This window comes from Gopherus evgoodei, chromosome 1, assembly GCF_007399415.2.
Source record: "Gopherus evgoodei ecotype Sinaloan lineage chromosome 1, rGopEvg1_v1.p, whole genome shotgun sequence".
Classification (NCBI taxonomy): Eukaryota; Metazoa; Chordata; order Testudines; family Testudinidae; genus Gopherus; species Gopherus evgoodei.
Genome location: NC_044322.1, coordinates 226871948 through 226892642, shown reverse-complemented (window position 1 = coordinate 226892642; position 20695 = coordinate 226871948). Strand labels below are relative to the sequence as shown.

General features: G+C 41.4%; 1 protein-coding gene across 2 annotated transcripts in view; it reads left to right on the top strand.

The window, feature by feature from the left end:
• Positions 1-20695, top strand: part of TSPAN11 (tetraspanin 11) — a 179301-nt gene that overhangs the window by 12568 nt on the left and 146038 nt on the right. For both annotated transcript variants that reach the window (XM_030538493.1, XM_030538484.1), the window contains exons 2-3: positions 10090-10166; positions 18899-18996. In XM_030538493.1, coding sequence (XP_030394353.1) covers positions 18910-18996 — 87 coding nt within the window. In that variant the 5' untranslated portion in view covers positions 10090-10166; positions 18899-18909. The remainder of the gene's footprint in view (positions 1-10089; positions 10167-18898; positions 18997-20695) is intronic.

The following is a 20695-nucleotide window of genomic DNA, read 5'->3' as shown; positions in this document are numbered from 1 at the left end:
GTCCCCACTAAAGAAAAACTCCAACAGGTCTTAAAAAGAAAGCTTTATATAAAAAGGAAAGATAAAGACATTAAAAATAGTCTCTGTATAACATTGACAATATACAGGGTCAATTGCTTAAGAAAAAAAGTGAATAAACAGCCTTATTCCAAAAGAATACAATTTAACACATTCCAGCAACTACACACATGTAAATACAAAAGAAAACCATATAAACCTATTGTCTTACTATCCTTGTACTTACAACTTGGAAACAGAAGATTAGAAAGCCAGAAGATAGAAGAATCACTCTCAGAGCCGAGAGAGGAACAGACCAAGAACAAAGGACTCACACCCAAAACTTCCCTCCACCCAGATTTGAAAAAGTCTTGTTTCCTGATTGGTCCTCTGGTCAGGTGTTTCAGGTTACTGTTGTTACCCCTTTACAGGTAAAAGAAAATTAACCTTTAGCTATCTGTTTATGACAGGGTGTGGGTATCTGGGCCAGGGGTGCTCTGGGGGGAAGGGGCAGACAAACAGAAACTGGGTTGTCATCGGGGTTTCTTTAACTTTCTATTCCTGGGGGAAATTTTGTGTGTGTCAGCATTGTTACAGTCAAACTTGCTGACAGGAATTTTCAAATAAATTATCAAAATAAATGAAACTGGCGTTATTATGTAGTGTTATTTTGACAGACAAGATTTGCAGAATTTTAAAATATTATGTGCAGACTTTTAATTTTTTGGGGTGCAGAATTCCCCTAGGAATATATATTGCAATAGCACCTAGAGGCCTTAGCTAGGTCAGGGCTGTGCTAGGCACTGTATAAACAGAGTTATTTTCCCGGCATTAAGGCTTCTAGTTCAATTTCTTGAATGTTAGGGGGATAGTATTTTTATAAAACAGAAAATGATAGAAAATGGGTTAAAATGATATTATGAGAAACATACAAGAAATGTCTCCATCCTGTTTCCTTTCAAATGATATAAAATAATGGACCTAGAGATGGAGATGCATATTTTTTGTGGTGAAGTCCCGTTATACACCACTGGCTGTTATGGCTTTCCTGGTAATGTTACAGCCGTGCACCATCAGTCAATCAGAACAAGGCTTTGGATAATGAGGTGTACTCAATCAGGCTCCACTGACACTTAGGGCAAGCAGAAAGGTATAAAGGAAGGGAAACACATTGGTTTCTGCTGTACAGGAATACGTGTTTTCTACATGAAAAATTAAAATGTGATTAGGGAAAGATAGCTTTTCTTTTCAATCAACGGAGAGATACTGACTAAACAAACTCCATTAAAAAGACAAGCTCTTTTTAAATAGTTTGCAGTAGAGTCTTTTAATAAAAATTGAATTTGACTTTCTCCCTTTTGTCATGCCACCTGTTTTTCCCAGTTGGGGAAGGACTGTAGTCTCCTGATTAGCAGAGGTGTGGGATTTAGGACTCTCAGGTTTTTTCTCTCCCTCTGCCGCTGACTCAATATTTGATTTTGGTCAAGCCACTTAACTACTTTGTGCCTCAGTTTGCCTATCTGTAAAATGACTTGCAATACTTCACAAGTGTTTCTGGAAAGCTTACTTAGTCAAGGTTTTTTAAAAGCTTAGAGAGCCACACATGAAAGACAATACAGATTAGAGTGTTTTGATATTTATTATTAGTGTTATACCAAGCCAGACTATCCTCTGTAGTAATCCAGCAACCTGTTTCTATTATAAAGTCTGTAAACATTTTGTTTTTATTTCTTCTTGCGGTGAAGCACTTCATATTTGTTGCATTTATGATTCTTAATAGAGGTGCATAAAGTCTTAACTGGGATGTTTGCTTTTGGGGGTTTATAAAACCTAATGTTCTATAAGGTAATTAAAAAACCACATTGCAAGTTTTACAGCAGCTGTAAAGCATGCAGCTTCCTAAAACAGAATATGGGGCTCTATATGCAGTACTGTAATGTCCTGCCTTGAGTATCTGTTGGTTTAAAGGGATCAGCTGGCAGAAAGCCATATAAATAACTATTGATTGTTTTCTGGTGCTCTGAAAGAGGGAACACATTTCCCCCCCCCCCCCTGTGATTTATGTTAAATGTGAAATTAATACCAGTCTGTGCACTAATAAAAACAACACAGTTCTGCATATATTAACTGTTTGGCCCAGTGCATATACCTATGTGTTTTGACCTGTTTGTATTCCTGCCCCATGAGTATTCATTATTTGCCCCAATGCAGTTCTATATGTTGTTTCAACATCTTTTTTAAAAAGAAAAAATGTTTATACTGCAGCATATTAGAAAAAAGAATTCTCTGTTCACTTTTAAATTTGACAGTCACATCAGGTTAGTCACACAGAATCAGTAGTGATCAATGGCCAGAGAATCACAAGATCTAATCTGAAGTCTTTGTTGTTTGTTTTTTAATTTAAAAGGAAATCTGTATTATTTTAGCAAACTGACCTCTCTATTCTGCAGTATCTCCGCTGCCAATGTAACTTTTTTGACACGTTTGATTATGCTTGTTTAATCTCCCATGCACTGTCTAGTTGGTATATAGTATCATCTTCTGACAAAAGCCAGTAGTCCAACTATTGGCCATCTTTGAATGAGCTCATCCAGGAATTAACCTTTTGGCTAATTATCACTGTCTGGGCTTGGGCCATAAATCTTGATATAACAGAATCCCATTCTTGCTTTGCTAAACATGATTGAAAGGTACATTTTCTAACTGAGCTTCCTTTGGAAAGGTGAATCAAATGGCTTTTGTAATAGGCTGCCTGTTTTATTTCAGATTCTTATAACTGCCCATCCTCACATACTATCATGCAAACATGCAACTCTTAATTCACAGACAGGGATATTTTGCTCTGTCTCTTTACCCCTTTAAAATCTGTTATTTCACCGTTGAAGAACTGCTGATCAAAAATACCGAAATCTTCACATCATTCCAAATGCTGTACAATGTGTAATACATTTGAAATGACAAATCATGGTGCATAATTGTCTGTTAGTTAATAAACTCGTTGCTCTGAGGACAGTTTTCTTATGACCAATGCATTTTAGTGGATGTGAGTTATTAATATCTCTAACTGATTTCATAATTTTGTAATAGTTGTTTTTTCTAGATTTTTAAAGCGTGATTCTCTTCTGACTAGTGACTATGTAAAAATAGCATCTTGTTACCAAACAGACCTCCTGCTCCCCTTATGTGTTGAGAGGCACATCTCCTCAGTTTAGTGACTAAAATACATTTTTACTACTTTTCACACCTGTTCACTATCCAGAGCTTTCTCTGATCTTTCATATATCAAATAAATCGTTCACTAAATTCCAGGTTAAAGTTTAATCACTTACACCAGTGAAAATCCATGCCAATAGGATTAGTTTGCTTGGTGTCTCTAAAGACGTACGCTTAAAATAGAGCTTGCTAAATTTGTTTTATTTCCCAGAGCAGGGAATGAAGAGCTTTATTTCTTCCAGAGAATCAAAGAGACCCTTTAATTATCCCCTGATCCATTGGATAGTCTGCATATAGAAATCTACAGATAAGGAAACTGGATTTATTTTTATCTTCTAGATTTTCATTTACATGTGCTTAATTAAAATGTAAGTGTTGTATTGCTAGTAAAGAGCTGGTTTTTATCTAGCTTAGGGTCAGCAAAGTGGCTGACGAAGGCTGACCAGGAGTGAAATGTCAGATGTATCTTGTAGTCAATTGCAACTGAGTAGTATTACCTGACAAGATGAACAATAGGGAAAAAAATGAAAGAAGTGACTGGGACCCTAGAGGAGAAGGGTTCTGAGTTACTACAGAGAATTCTTTTCCCAGGTATCTGGCTGGTGGGTCTTGTCCACAAGCTCAGGATCTAAATGATTACCATATTTGGGGTTATGAAGGAATTTTCCCCTTGGTCAGATTGGCAAAGACTGTGTGTTTTTTTCGCCTTCCTCTGCAGCCTGTGTCATGGGTCACTTGCAGGTCAAACTAGTATAAATGGTAGAGTCTCTGTCGCTTGAAGTCTTTAAATCATGATTTGAGGACTTCAGTAACTCAGCCAGAGGTTAGGAGTCTATTACAGGAGTGGGTACATGAGGTTCTGTGGCCTGCAATGTGCAGGAGGTCACACTAGATTATCATGATGGCACCTTCTGGCCTTAAAGTCTATGAGGCTATTTTAAATCTCATTGTTAATATGGTATAAAACTCTGTGATCTTAAACTACTAAGTGCAAATGCATGACACTGTATGTCCCAAAATGAATAGTTAGGGGCTTTCATCTACACTTGATCAAGACCCAAATTCCTGACACTTCTTCTCTTAGAATGGGCTATGCAACAAAACAAAAATAATGGAGAATGGAATTTAAAAAGATTTGAGGTTCATTTCATTCACATAGTTAAAGTTTTGTAATTCACAACAATTGTGTCCCTAGCCTGTTTGCCAGAAGCTGGGAATGGGTGACAGGATGGATTACTTGATGATTACCAGTTCTGTTCATTGCCTCTGGGGCACCTGGCCTTGGCCACTGTCAAAAGACAGGATACTGGGCTAGATGGACCTTTGGTCTGACCCAGTCTGGCCTTTCTTATGTTCTTATGTAACACTAAGCAATGAGCTAACACCAGGTTTATGCATAATTTAGGAGCTTTTAGGAGTGAAATGTCAGATGTATCTTGTAGTCAATTACAACTGAGTAGTATTACCTGACAAGAAAAGAGACCATCTTACGTTTGGAAAAGCTTTTGTCATCAAGATTCACTGGCAGCAGAACTGCATTGGCCAGATTTTCCTCGTACCATTGTAACTCAATTGACTTCAATGGATTTGATCCTGATTCTGACTGAAGTGAGAGGAGAATCAGGCCCATCATTTTGAGGCAAGGCTACCCTTATAATAAAACATCTCAATGAGGCTCTGTAAAACCTGTTTAAATACTTAAGCTGTTGTGGGGTTATGTCCCAAAAACTAAGAGTAAAAAGGCATAAAACTGATTTGAAAGTTACTTTTCTTCCATTGTAGAATCCCTTATTTAAGTCATTAGATGAGCTTTTTTGGTATCAGTCTGTGCTATTGGAAATGCCATTAGGCATGAACCTGGCCTCTTTCAGAAAGAGTTGCAAGAAGCAGCTCTTTGCCCAGTGTATCCCAATAATTGAGCAAAGCACTTAAGCATTTATTTAACTTTAAGCTCACTTCCTGAAGTGTTCTGTTGAATCGAGGCCCACATCTTGGTTTTCTAACTGACTTGTAAAACTGCAGGCATCAAGAAAGTAGCGTGCTCGGTCTCTCTCAATGAGACCTTAAAAATGAGAGGAAGAGTCAGAGCATGCTAGATTCTGCCCTCATTTAAGGAACAGCAGAATTTGGCTCAGTAAAAAATTGCTTACTGCATCACAGGACAGCCCCAAAATATGCTGCTATTTTTCTTTTCAAACCCTTGAACACCTTCCTCCCTATTACCATAAAATTTCCCAACACCTCACAGATACTGTCTATCAGTATTCCATGCTATAAGTGAACTTGTCTTTCCCTTATTCAGCCCAGACTAAGATCATTCCAGATAGTATGAACCTATCCGTGCATGAAGAACAGGAATGAGACAGTGTCATATTCTCAGTGGGTCTGCACTTTCATGAGACCTTTATTTTACTTCTCTAAATGTCCTTGTGAAGATTTTTTTCTGGCCAGGAGACATTAACTGAGATCTGTAAGGACAGGGAACAAATCTGAGTGACTATGCTCATGAGGTGACATATTCTTAATATGGAAATTATTATGTTAATAATTGTGTTAAGTCTCGGAGTGTGCCTGAATAGCTGAACTAGATGTGTCCAGAAGTCTGAGCAGATGTAGAGCGAGCTGACTGACCAGACTGTTAATAAGGACTGTGGTTGCTCTCTAGCCAACTAGCCTCTTAAGAGCTTCCCCAGAAGTTCCTTCTTTAGAGCTGTGGTTACACTGCTGTAGATTGGCATCAGCAGTTCAGGCTGCTCTTGAAGAAATATGGATTACACACTCTGCTTCTTCTGCTACATTGTAAAAAGAGCAGACCAAGGCCATCTCCTTTTTGGTGCAAAGGTCTGAATGCAGAACCACTTCTGCAGGCAGGGCCTGATTTAGGGGCAGGTGACCCAGGCAGCCACTTGGGGTGCCAGGCTTGCAGGGGTGCCAGGCTCAGGGTGTTGTTTTTGTTGTTAGCAACAAAAGGGAAAATAGAATGTTTGTTTCAGGTATTCCATATGTGGATTCATTTTTCACTAACCTCCTAGAATGCTCTGGATCTTTGTAGAATCTCGTGGAACATTCCAGACTCTCTGAGAACTACATTTTCCTCGAACCTCCTAGACCAGTGCTTCTCAAAGTCGGGCTGCCACTTGTTCAGGGAAAGTCCCTGGCAGTCTGGGCTGATTTGTTTACCTGCCGCATCCGCAGGGTCAGCCGATCGCAGCTCCCACTGGCCGCGGTTCGCTGCCCCAGGCCAAGGGGGCTGCGGGAAGTGGCGCGGGCTGAGGGATGTGCTAGCCGCTGCTCCCCACAGCCCCCATTAGCCTGAAGTGGCGAACCGCGTCCAATGGGAGCCGCTATCGGCCGAACTTGCAGACGCGGCAGGTAAACAAACCGGCCCGGACTGCCGGGGCTTTCCCTGAACGAGCGTCGGACTGGCTTTCAGAAGCACTGCCCTAGTGGGTACATAAGGGTGGGGCATCGGTTCTGACGGTAGAGATGAGGTGATGGGAAGCTTGGAAGAAAAATTCAAAATCGAGTTTTTTGCTCCCTTGCTGATGGTGCTTAAGTGTCCATCAAAGAAAGGTTCGGACAAATACTACAAGAAGACCTAGAGGTTTTTGTATGACCTTAGTAACCTGTAGACAGGAAAACACTCTTGAACAATTTTGCAGACCTTCACCAGATGCTGATACACATGGGGAATGTTCAGACGTCAATAATAAAGACCTCTGTGTCGAATTGGACAATATCCGTCACGTTTTGCAACATGGGAAGCACTTTCCACTCCACGTATTCCAGTTCCTTCATGATGCAGAACTGAAAGACACTTTTCCTAATGTGTGGATAGCTTTGAGGATTCTGCTCATACTGCTGGTCCCAGTTGTGAATGGTGAGTGCAGCTTTTCGAAGCTCAGGCTCATTAAAACATATCTTTGATTGATGATGGCCAATGAGAAACTCACATTGTTGCTATTTTATCTCTTTATCACTGGCCAGTCTTTGGATCTCTCTGATGCTGTGCTTCAGTTTGTGAGGACAAAGGCAAGAAAGGCAACCTTTTGAACTAAAGGACTGGGGTTAACATTCTACGGCTGTCACCTGCTGTAACACTATTTAATACTGGTCCACCCAATGTTAGTGCACCGTTCAATTTCTTGATGTTAGTACATTTCAGTTATTCTTAATTAAAAAGTTTCTGTAAGTTTAGAGGAAACAATTTTTATTTGCTTATGTATGCCATGAATAAATGCAGATTTACAGATTCTAGCATGCAAATTTATCATCTTATATGATAGAGGTAAATCATGCATGCAAATCATGCATCAGTCATGAACTGAGCTACAAATGCAATAAAAAATAAGGTATTCAAAAATTTAACAAATGGAGGCAAGGGCAATATTTTATTCTAGGGCCAGCCCTGTCTACAGGCTCAGGACTTTTCTCCTGATTTGTGACCCACTAGTAAATAGAACTTTCCAGATGCATACCACCTGCCCTAGAGTTACTGACATAGCTGTTAGCTTTGCCCTAGAAAATAAAACGTCCTTGCTAGCAGATAATGGATGATCCAGAAATCTGGTTGGAATTTTTGGACTCTTTGTTTTTAAAGTACACTAATTTTTCAAAAACATTCTAAATGCGAAGTTTTTGGAAATACAGAAAGTTTAAACTGAGTAGATGGACTATTTTCTGTAACTTGAAGTCTTGAAATCTTGATTTGAGGACTTCAGTAACTCAGCCAGAGGTTAGGGGTCTATTAGAGGAGTGCATGGGTGAGGTTCTATGTCCTACAATGTGAAGAAGGTCAGACTAGATCAATGGTCCCAACCTTTTTCGTCTGGTGGGCGCCAGACGAAGGACCATGGCGGCGGTCGAACATCTGCCGAAATGCTGCTGAAATTCGGCAGCTTTTCGGCAGCAACGCCTCTGGATGACGCCGCTTGTCAGCGAATTTCGGTAGCATTTCAGCGGATGCTCGACCACCGGCCAGGACGCAGGCGCACTTAGATGCCCTGGCGCCCGTGGGCACCACGTTGGGGGGACCCCTGGACTAGATGATCATGATCGTCCCTTCTGGCCTTAAAGTTTATGAGTCCTGACTTATATTTAACAAAAGTTCCAGTCTTCTATAAAAACATTCCTATTGTGACTATTTGGTTTTGGAGTAGGAAAGCTTTTTTTAGAGAGAGTGGTACTGGAAACAAGTTAAGAAATTAAATTTAATTGTTGGAAACAAATTCTGTGCCAATCTAAAAATATTTGTGCAGAATTATCTTTTATTTAATGTCCTTGCGAAAACCCTTCACTATCTTAGAGCAAACACGTGACCGTCACTTGGAAAAACTTCAGTTCTTTCCTTTTTGCTTTAAACGTACCTGTAAGTTTTGTATTTCCTTTTGACTAAGTAATATTAAAATTTTGTATTATAGTCCTATCTACCCTGCCGTTGGGACTACCTTAGCAAGAACCAGTTTTAAATTGGTCTCCCTAGTCTATAGTATTTGTAAAAATGTTCAGGCCTTATCTGTGTTGGACAAAGAAATCATGTTGACACCTACTAGCAGGAATCATCTTAAACAAGATTCACCTCTCAAGTCTACTTCTTATTCTGACATTAATCTGCACTGCTGGCCTTTACGCAGAGCTCGCAGCAACGCTTAAACACACATTGCCAGCCCAATCTCCATTTAGTTTTCAGCCTCTGACCCAGAACTTACTGTAACGTTGCACTTCATATGCTTTATGAAAATATGCTTGTGAATGTGAATATGATGTAACTGGAATATACTTTATGCAAATAGTCTCTTGTAAGGTATCATTACAAAGCTTATAACCTACCAAGTGTGTTCATCCTATTTGTTTGTATGTATTATTTCTATGTCTGGAGTTAGGAGAATACGTTAGTAATACAAGTTTATAGCTTAAACATATTAAGTGGAAGCCATTAAGGGTGCTTCAGAATCAATGAACTGTAAATGGCTCTGTTTACATGCAAACCCTCCTGTATATGTGTGGGCCAGCCCAGGAAGAACGGAGGCTGGAGTTGCACAGGAAATGTGACAATGTCACCTAGTAATGAAATTCATCTTAAATCTGGTCCTTTTCCATTTAGAAGGAGGGGTGGGGACCCAGAGAGACAAAATATTCCCGCTTTGTGCGAAAGCACTAAAAGGGGGTGGAGCAGGACAGAGGGCTGCTAGTCATGAGAAAACCCCAAGTTACCACCGAAGAAGTCTGCTGGAACTAACAAAGGACTGTATCAGGGGAAAGGATTGGGCCCAGACTAGGAAGGAGTCTAGTCTGTGAAAAGAAGATTATTGGAACACCTCTGAAGGTGAAATATTACCTGTAGTCAGTTTCTTAATTATTAGGCTTAGACTTGTGTGTTTTTGCTTTATTTTGCTTGGTGACTTACTTTGTTCTGTCTGTTATTATTTGAAACCACGTAAATCCTACTTTTTATACTTAATAAAATCACTTTTGTTTATTAATTAACCCAGAGTAAGTGATTAATACCTGGGGGAGCAAACAGCTGTGTATATCTCTCTATCAGTGTTATAGAGGGCAGACAATTTATGAGTTTACCCTGTATAAGCTTTATTATACAGAGTAAAATGGATTTATTTGGGGTTTGGATCCCATTGGGAGCTGGGTATCTGGGTGCTGGAGACAGGTAAATGTGTTGAGCTCTCTAACATGCAGCTTTGGGGGCTTGGCTCAAACCCTGGGTCTGTGTTGCAGCAGGCTAGCATGTCTGGCTCAACAAAACAGGGTTCTGGAGTCCCAGGCAAGCAGGGAAAATAGGCTCAGAGGTAATTTCAGCACATCAGGTGATGGTCCCAAGGATGTCTCTGTGACCAAACCTGTAACACTCACATCTTTTTGCAGCTCTCCTAAGCCCTCGGGGCAACATCTTCAGGAACAACTTCTTTGCTGTCTTTGACCTGGGTCCTGATCTCACACAGGTGTGTATCAACAGTGACTCACTTGAAAATAGAATTATATGGTGTAAACTTGCTGTAACTCGGATCAGGACTATGTCCTTTTGATATTAGCGGGAATTCCATGTGCAAAATGAAGGTAAAATTTAGTCTTTCTTGTTCAATGCCTTATGTGGTGGCAACTTTGTCTGATTTATGCAATTCCTACTCTCCTCCAGCCATTATACCATGATGCCATACATTAGCCCGTGCAGAGTAATCTGTAATCTTTTTGAGACTACCCTGTCATCTCCACCTTAATTTTAAACATATGCTTAAGTCCCATTGTAGTCAATGGGACTCAAACATGCCCAAAGTTAAACATGTGCGAAAGGTCATTGTTGAATAGGTTTGGGCTGCTTAGTCAGCGCCTATAAGTGAAGCTGAAATGCAGTGAAGGGAAGTGAAAGTCCAAAACCACTATAAAAATGTTCCATTGTAATCCTTTTTTTTTTTTTTTTTTTTTTTTTTTTTGGCTGGAGATTTAGAAAATGTAGAAGACAGTACTAAATATTTAATACTGAGTAGGAGATTCTTCATTTAAACGAGAGATGACCCAGAAAGCAAGAGAAATTCACAGGCTGAGCTTTACATAGCATTAAAATACACTTTGTAAATGCACTAATTTTTGTCAAGAGAAACCTTTTCCATGCCCACCATCCCCTTCCTTATCATGTGTTTGGGAAGGTCCGAGTACTTTTTCTGTGCACGAGGAAAGAGCGTTGTCACAAAACCTTGCAACCGAGAGACTGCTTTGGCCACCACTTTGGGATGCTCCCACCACCAGACAGTGTAGTCAACCTCACTTTCAAGATTGGGCCTGATTTGGTAGCAGTGTCATGTGTCTCACAAGCTGGCTGAGTGAGAGCCTTACTCTCTGCACTCTGCCATCGCCCTGCAAGGCTAGACAAGGAAACTACAGCTGACGCCCCACAAACAGAGGATGCACAGTGGGATCAGCTGACCAGAAGCAGGCAGCTAATTGGATACCTCATAGCATAAAGCTTCTTGTTCCTGCCACACCTCTTGTCTGAGCAACTAGTTGCTAGGCCTGGTGCTGGCCAGACCCTGGAGACCAAATTTCTGCCTCCTCCCCTGGTTCTCGCTCCTTATTCCTGTTACAACCACTTGTTTCTGGTTTCTGTTTCCTTGCCCTGACTCCATTTACTGACCTCAGCTTGACCCTGGGTGTGATTTTTAACTGTGACTCTAGCTGTGATTGTTGATGTGGCTTCTAACCTTGACTCTATTCTAGGCTCTGACCACTAAGTCATAGCATCCACAAGCTGCTCTGCAGGTTTAAGTGGAGTCTAAGGGTACGTCTACACACGGGATAATTCCGATTTTACATAAACCGGTTTTATAAAACAAATTGTATAAAGTCGAGTGCATGCGGCCACACTAAGCACATTAATTCGGCGGTGTGCGTCCATGGTCCGAGGCTAGCGTCGATTTCCGGAGCGTTGCACTGTGGGTAGCTATTCCGTAGCTATCCCATAGTTCCCACAGTCTCCCTCTTAGAATTCTGGGTTGAGAGCCCAGTGGCTGATGGGGCAAAAATCATTGTCGCAGGTGGTTCTGGGTAAATGTCGTCAGTCGTTCCTTCCTCCGGGAAAACAACGGCAGACAATCATTTCGCGCCCTTTTTCCCTGGATTGCCCTGGAAGATGCCATAGCACGGCAACCATGGAGCCCGTTCAGCTTTTTTTTTTTTTTTTTTACAGTCACCGTATGTGTACTGGATGCCGCAGACAGAGGAGATACTCCAGCGCTACACAGCAGCATTCATTTGCTTTTGCATGATAGCAGAGACGGTTATCAGTCGTTCTGTACTGTCTGCTGCCAGTGTAAATTGGCAATGAGATGACAGTTATCTGTCCTTCTGTGCTGTCTGCTACTATCATGGGTGCCCCTGGCTGAGATTGGCCAGGGGCGCAAAGGCAAAACTGGGAATGACTCCCCGAGTCAATCCCTCCTTTATGGTTTCTAAAAATAGAGTCAGTCCTGCCTAGCATATGGGGCAAGTGTACTAGAGAAGCAGTGTATCAGAGAGCACAGCTGCTCCGTGTCAGATCCCACAGAAATGATGAGCTACATGCCATTCACGGGCGGTGCCCCTGCAACAACCCCACCCGTTGCTTCCCTCCTCCCCCAACCTTCCTGAGCTACCGTGGCAGTGCCCCCTCCCCATTTGTGTCATGAAGTTATAAAGAATGCAGGAATAAGAAACAATGACTTGTTAGTGAGATAAAATGAGGGGGAGGCAGCCTTCTGGTGCTATGACAGTCCAGGCAGGACATTAAGCGGTGCGGGGGAGAGGAGCCCAGCATGCCGCTGCTATGATAGTCCAGGCAGGACAGAATCTTTTCTTTACACAGGAAAGGGAGGGGGCTGATGGAGCTCAGCCCCTAGTTGCTATGATGAGGACAGTTACCAGCTGTTCTGTACCATCTACTGGGAATGACCGAGAATCATTCCTATTTTCACCCAGGCGCCCCCAGCCAGCCTCACCTGAAGCCAGCCAGGAGCACTCACGGGTTGATAAGAAGGACGGCTACCAGTCCTACTGCACCGTCTGCCACCGGGCAGGGGAAAGGAGTGGATACTGCTCTTCACTGCTGCAGCATCGCGTCTACCAGCAGCATTCAGTAGACATAGGGTGACATTGAAAGAAGTCAAGAAACTATTTCTTTCCCTTTTCTTTCACGTGGGGGGTGGGGAGTAAATTGACGATCTATTCCCTGAACCACGCCGGACAATGTGTTTGAACCTACAGGCGTTGGGAGCTCAGCCAAGAATGCAAATACTTTCTGGAGACTGCTGGGGACTGTGGGATAGCTGGAGTCCTCAGTAGCCCCTCCCTCCCTCCATGAGCATCCATTTGAGTCTCTGGCTTCCCGTTACACTTGTCACGCAGCACTGTGTAGCCTGTAGATTTTTTTTTCAAACACTTTGGCATTTCGTCTTCTGTAACGGAGCTTTGATAGAACAGATTTGTTTCCCCATACAGCGATCAGATCCAGTATCTCCTGTACGGTCCATGCGGGAGCTCTTTTTGGATTTGGGACTGCATTGCCACCTGTGCTGACCAGAGCTCCACGCTGGGCAAACAGGAAATGAAAATCAAAATTTCGCAGGGCTTTTCCTGTTTACCTGGCCACTGCATCTGAGTTCAGATTGCTGTCCTGAGCAGTCACAGTGGTGCACTGTGGGATATCACCCGGAGGCCAATACCGTCGATTTGCGGCCACACTAACCCTAATCCGATATGGTAATACCAATTTTAGCGCTAGTCCTCTCGTTGGGGAGGAGTACAGAAACTGATTTAAAGAGCCCTTTATATCGATATAAAGGGCCTCGTAGTGTGGAAGGGTACAGCGTTAAATCGGTTTAACGCTGCTAAAATCGGTTTAAACGCATAGTGTAGACCAAGCCTAAGGGCATTTGAAAGCCTAACATGCACCCTGTTCACTGGGAGCAGAAGGCAAGCAGAGGCCCATGTACCATCATGTAACACCTTTTTTGAGGACTTAAGTGGTGCATATATCTTTTGTGGGGCTCTTTATAGAGGGGTGAATTTCATCCTATATGTGGCTTTCCGATTGGGAGTGGACAGCTTTTTACACAAATATTCAATGTGATTTGACTTTCTTTTGAGCTAAGGGCTTATCTAGATGTGCAGTTAGTGTGTGGCAAGCTGGAATGTAAATCTACAGTGCACTAGCATGCTATGCATTAAATGTCCATGTGGACCTTGCTTCCATGCACTACAGTTTCCTAGTGTGCATTGGCCTACTCTACCACTGTTTCAAAGTGGAAACTAAGAAAAAGCATACATTGTAATAGATAGTTTCCCCCTAAGGGTATGTCTACACTACTTGCCTGATCGGTGGGCAGCAATCGATCCCGCGGGGGTCAATTTATCACATCTAGTCTAGATGCAATAAATCAACTCCCAAGCGCTCTCCCATTGACTCCTGTACTCCACCACCGCGAGAGGTGCAGGCAGGGTTGACGGGGGGAGCAGCAGTCAACTCACCGCAGTGAAGACACCACGGTGAGTAGATATAAGTACATCAACTTCAGCTACATTATTCACATAGCTGAAGTTGCGTAACTTAGATTAATTCCCCCCTACACACACACAGTGTAGACCAAGCCTTCGAAAAGTATCACTTTTAATAGAATCTTTTCTCTTTTCTTGTGGCTGGCGGGGTGGGTATCTGATGTCTCAGAATTCAGCAAGCTTGGACTTTCTGCAGCATTTGGACTGGATAGGCAGGGGCGGTTTGTTTTGTTTTATTTTATATGATGCAAATCGAACCCAGTCCAACTGTTGTTGAAGTTCAGGAAACTTTGCAGTGAAGTGATAAACGTTAATTTGCAGATAGACAAAATTTAAAAATGATAGACATGTTTAATCAGTTCAAGTACCTAAGCCATTGAAGTGTCTTTATAGGAAATAGTTACCTCCAGATAAGGGTAATTAGCATTTTCAGAGATGCTAGAGGATGTGTCATTAGCAACTTCAGTAATAACCAAGGATTTTAATTTTCAGTTGCCACAGATCAATTGGAATATTCAAGCACTGAATGATGAAAAGGGAAGGGATTGTGTTAATTTTAATGGAGGATCAGTTTTTATATTCCTCTGTGTTAGGGACAACTGGTGAGGGTTACATTTTAGAATCTGTGCTCCTGTAAAGAATGTATAGTAAGGGAAGAAATTATAAAGGGTACTGTCATTTGGGAATGTATCTGTATTGTGTTAGTGCCTAGAAGCCTCAGTCATGGACCAGGACCCCATTGTACTAGGTGCTGTACAAACACAAAGCAAAACAGACAGTCCCTGCCTCAAATAATTTACAATCTAAGTAATGATCTAAACAGGCTCATACTCTAATGTGGTTTCAAATTTCAGTTCTTGGAAGCGATTTTTGGACACAAATAGAAGCAAATTAAATCAGTTAGGACTGAGTTCTAATCCTGGTTCTGACAGTGTGTGACTGTGACCATCGCAATTTTCTGAATCCAGTTTTCCCATCTATAAACTGGTGGGTGGTGGTTGTGGTAGGATTTTAATTATCAGCCTACCCACTCAGCCTAAGTGCTGAGACTAAGTTTAGGTTATTTCCCAGCTGTCACCAGTAAATAAAAGCTTTGGAGGCCAAATTCTGCTGTTGGTTACACCTATGCAACTCCATTGTATTTGGTCATTTCCCTTTTGTGACACCTATGTATGATGTTTTAAAGGAGTTTGGTAGATTCATAGCATGAAATCCTGGCCCCGTTGAAGTCAGTGGCAAAAATCATTGACTTCAAAGGGGCCAGGATTCACCTACGCATTTTAAGGCTGGAAGGAACCATTATGATGATGTTTTCTGACCTCTTGCATAGCACAGCCCATATAATTTTACCCAGTAGCCTAAGTTCCAATCTGTAGCACAGGTGTAACTGATTGAAATTTACTAAACGACTTTGGTGATGATGCACAAGAAGGAATAGAATCCAGCTCCCTTTCTGAATTGTGTGGGCTCTGTAGGAATAACAGGAATAAAAAGTAGTAAAAACTTATTTTCATTTTCCATGTAAATAGATCTGACTCTGAATACATACAGTGCAGATCTGTTGAGTAGGAAGGTGCAATTTTTACATAATCACTTTCAAAATAGAACTTATCAAATTCCATATAACCATCTAATTTTTGCTTAAATACATTAGTATCATTTGACTCCACTACCTAAGTAGGATGTTCATTCCAGCTGTTCTCTTTAAAATAATACAATTTTAATTTCTGCTTACCTACAGTGCCTCTTCACTTAAACCTGTGTTTCCTCTAATTCTGGTCTCCTCAATGTCCTCAGACCATCACGTTCAATTTTATAATCTTTTGAGAGTGTAACTACTTTAATCTCGTCCTCTCTTCAAACAAAGTATCCCCATTTTTTTTGGTTTTTTTAATAATTTTTTTTTAACAATCTCGTCTCATCCGTAAATCCATGCTTTCAGCTTATCAGTTTATTTGGCCTATGCTTACTGTCTTCTGCTTTGATGGTCAGAAGTGGACACTGTATTTCAAATACAATCTAATCAGTGCTATATAAAATGACATGCTATCAATGATAGCACAGAATCCTTGGATGTATATAATATACCCGCTTTGTTCCCTTCTTTACTACTAAATACAGTCAACCAAAAATGTAATATTTGAGTCTACCAGTACACCCAGCGCCTTTTCCTCTGCTTCATTAATTCATTTGATGTAATTTAAAACTGTATTTACTTTGGGCATTATTTCTACCTAAGGGCATCATTTTGCATTACATTTCATATTCCACTTCTGAGTCTGTTTGCCTAATCCATCCCTCTAAGACTTAACTATTTTCTCTATTTTGATATTATCTGCATATTGTATCTTTGTCTGAGTTGGTAACAAAATACCAGACCAGTTCCTGGTGGTCAGTTGACAATAGGTGTTCCAGTACAGAACCCCATGGTGCTCTGCCTCACCAAATTCCACAAAGAATACAGATCTTTAATTCCCATTCTGTTTTCTACCTACCAATCAGTCCCCAATTCATTGTAATAATAACCCAGTGGCTCTCAGACTACTGTACCTCTTTCAGGAGTCTGATTTGTCTTCTGTACTCCCAAGTTTCACCTCGTAAAAATTACTTGCTTACAAAATAAGACATAAAAATACAAAAGTGTCACAGCACACTATTACTGAAGAATCGCTTACTTTCTCATTTTTACCATATAATTGTAAAATAAATCAATTGGAATATAAATATTGTACTTACATTTCAGTGTATAGCATACAGAGCAGTATAAACAAGTCATTGTCGGTATGAAATTTTAGTTTGTGCTGACTTCACTAGTGCTTTTTATGTAGCCTGTTGTAAAACTAGGCAAATACCTAGATAAGTTGATGTACCCCCTGGAAGACCTCAGTGTGCCCCCAGGGGTATACGTCTCCCTGGTTCAGAACCACTGGCCTAACCCATATTTTGTTGGTATTAATACATTGTGTAAAAATTCTGAAAATGCAGACATTATGGAGAAGTGAAAAATCCTATTATTCTGGTCAGTTACTTTCCTCTTGTAAACCTAATTTTATCACTTCTTGACCTCATCAGAATGAAACCAATCCTCAGAGTTCCAATGGCACATCTTATCCTGGGAAAGAATGTTTCTAGAAAGCTTGGACCAAATCATACAAAGTTTCAGAGATACCAAGCTTTTAAATTTCCCTATCATTCACATTCTCCCAAAGCTTTTTTAGGCTAGAGATATTCCTGAGATAGATTAAACTGTATAAGGAATAGATAAGGTTGTCTCAGAATTTGTGTTTCTAACGTGGTGCAATGGGTTACTTGGATAATTTTATTTCAAGCATTTCCATACTTTGGAATGTTCTTTGTAGTTTATAAAGATGAACCTTAACTTGACATTTGCATGCATGGTTTCTCAGTTCTCTTAAGGGTATTTCTTGTGATTGAAAGAATCCATCATTTAATTTAATCCTTAACTTCTGGTTACAAAGTTTTTACTGGGAACATTAATACTTCCCATCAATCTAGACTAGTGGTTCTCAGACTTGTTCTACCGCTTGTGCAGGGAGAGCCCCTGGCGGGCCAGGCCAGTTTGTTTACCTGCCACGTCTTCAGGTTCGGCTGATCGCGGCTCCCAGTGGCCGCAGACCACAGTTTGCTGCTCCAGGCCAAGGGGAGCTGCTGGAAGCAGCGGCCAGTACGTCGCCTGGCCCACGCCACTTCCAGCAGCTCCCATTTGCCTGAAGCACTGAACTGCAGCCACTGGGAGCCGCGATCGGCTGAACCTGCAGACACAGCAGGTAAACAAACCGGCCCGGCCTGCCAGGGGCTTTCTCTGCACAAGTGAAGGAACAAGTTTGGGAACCACTGATCTAGACTAATAGCTATATTTAACATGATTGATCTTTCACAAATTCTTCTTTAATTTCAATCTTCTGATTTTAATTATATATTTTATTGCATTTTACACCCAGTTCACCCTGCAGAGCCAACATGCTTAGAGAGAAGGAGCTGGATTCTAGTCCTTCCTGTGTATCATCAACAAAATTGATGACTGAATTCCAAATACAATACACTCCCATTATCTGAATTGACTCGGAGACATCCAAACCTTCTGCATAACTGGGTGGTTGGATAACCAGAAGCCCTATTAACTAACATAGGGCTCTATAGGGGGACTATGGCGTAGATTCAGATAACTAGGATTTTTGGTTAAGGAAAGCTGGATAATTAGAATTATACTGTAGTTACAGTTGTTTTAACCCACTGAAGGCAATGGGGGTTTTATATATCTGGCTGAGAACAATGGGGGTCACTAAAGATTTGCATGCAGAATCTTTATTCTTGCAAACGAACTTCGCAAAAAGAAAAGAACTCAGCTTAATGCTAAGAGCTCAATGTGAGTTTGCAGGGCTGGGAGTTAGAAAAAATTCCCCCACTTCCCCCCCTCCAAATTGAGCATATTTGACACAGAAATTCTCGAAACTTGCGGCCTCATAATGCCATTTTAAAGTCACTTTTCAGAGTAGAACCTCACTTTTAATTTTGTTCTAGAAGAAAAGGGTGTGTCCCAGGGTTTTTAGGGGAGGAATAATCTTTTTGAAAATTTAAGGTATATATGTGCCTGTATGTGTATATATATGTACATGTTTTTTGTTTCTAGAGACTCCAACAATGTCCCATTTCAACAAATCCGAGCAAGATGACTGGATGACTATTTATCTGAAGTATCTCTTGTTTGTGTTTAATTTCTTCTTCTGGGTAAGTGTGACTTCTTGATAATTCTATGGAATAAACTTGTTATAAAGACACCTTTTGTTTGCTCACTTGTCTGACTTGAAATTACTTATTTAGGATTAAATTTGTTATGTTCTGCGTAGTGGAACTGGAAGAAGGCATGGAGCTGGCTAAGTGGGTGCCCAACATTTGTGTTCAGTGATACTTCATAGCCCCAAGGGATCATGATAAACTGGGTAGAGGAGGTGGTTAGGCAGCATATGTTGCTGGTAACATCTGAGACCCTGATTCAGCAGATCATCTCTATTCAGCAAAGCATCCTTAACTTAAGGCAGGTGCTTGATCATTGACTACAGTGGGACTTAAGCAAATGCTTAAAGTACTTTGCTGAATAGATATGGACTTAACTCAAAGCATTTAAATATACACTTGATATCAGTGGGAGTTAGGCTCCTCATATGCTTAGGCACTTAAGAAAATCCCATTAATCCTAATTGACTTTCCCACAGGCACTCAGCATTTTAGTGGCTAAGCTGCTCAGAATGTGTCTACAGTGCTGTTAAACACCTGTGGCTATCCTGTGTCAGTTGACTCAGGCTTGCGGAGCTCAGGCTACAGGACTGTTTAGTTGCCATGTAGATGCTTGGGCTTGAGCCCTGGCTCTGGGGGCCTCCCCGTCATGGGGTCCCGAAGCCTGGGTTCCAGCCTGAGCCCGAATAGCTACACCACAGTTAAACAAACCCAAAGTGTGAGCCCAAGTCAGCTGACTTAGGCCAGCTGCAGTGTTTAATTGCAGTGTAGATCTACCCTCTGGGTCAGATTGTGAGCCCCATGCTCATATTGGTGAGCACTGACTCCTCACATAAATAATTACTCATCAGTGTGACCAAAAAGTTCACAGTCTGGCCCTAAGCAAATAAACCCCTCATCCGTTCACAGTCCTGTGTGTGCACTAAGTGAACAAAGAGTCTGAGTATGCCTACTCTGCAATCAGGAGTATGGTAGCTTGCAGGAGTAGACACACCTTAGCTAGCTTTCATCTAGTTAGCTCAGATCCTGAAGCAGAGAAACTGCAGCAGTGCATGCTTCAGTGCAGGCTGTACAAGCCCACTTGGAACCCTGGATAGTCACTCACGGGGCTAGCCCGTGCTGAAGCACACACTGCTGTTGCTTCATTGCTCTGGGACCCAAGTTGGCTAAATTAAAGCTAGATCATGTATAGCTACATGAGCTGTGTCAAGGTATTATTCCCACTTTGAACTTTAGCGTCCAGAAAGTGGGGACCTGCATGTACCCTTCTAAGCTTAATTCCTAGCTTTGATCTGATAGCGCTGCCACCAACCAGAAATTCCAGTGTCTGGTACACTCCCTGTCTCCCCAAAATCTTCCCTGGGGGACCCAAGACCCAAACGCCTTGGGTCTTAAAACAAAGGGAAATAAACCATTTCCCCTCCTTCCCCCTCCCTGGCTTTCCCTGAGAGATACGCTGATCCAAACTCCTTGGATCCTAAAACAGAGAGGAATTAACCTTCCCCCCACCTCCTTTTCCCCCACCAATCCCCTGGTGAGTTCAGACCCAATCTCCTTGGGTGTTAAACAAGGGGGGAAAATCAATCAGGTTCTTAAAAAAGAAAACTTTTAATTAAAGAAAGAAAAATAAAAATTATCTCTGCAAAACCAAGATGGAAAATGTTTACAGGGTCTTCAGCTTTACATAGACTAG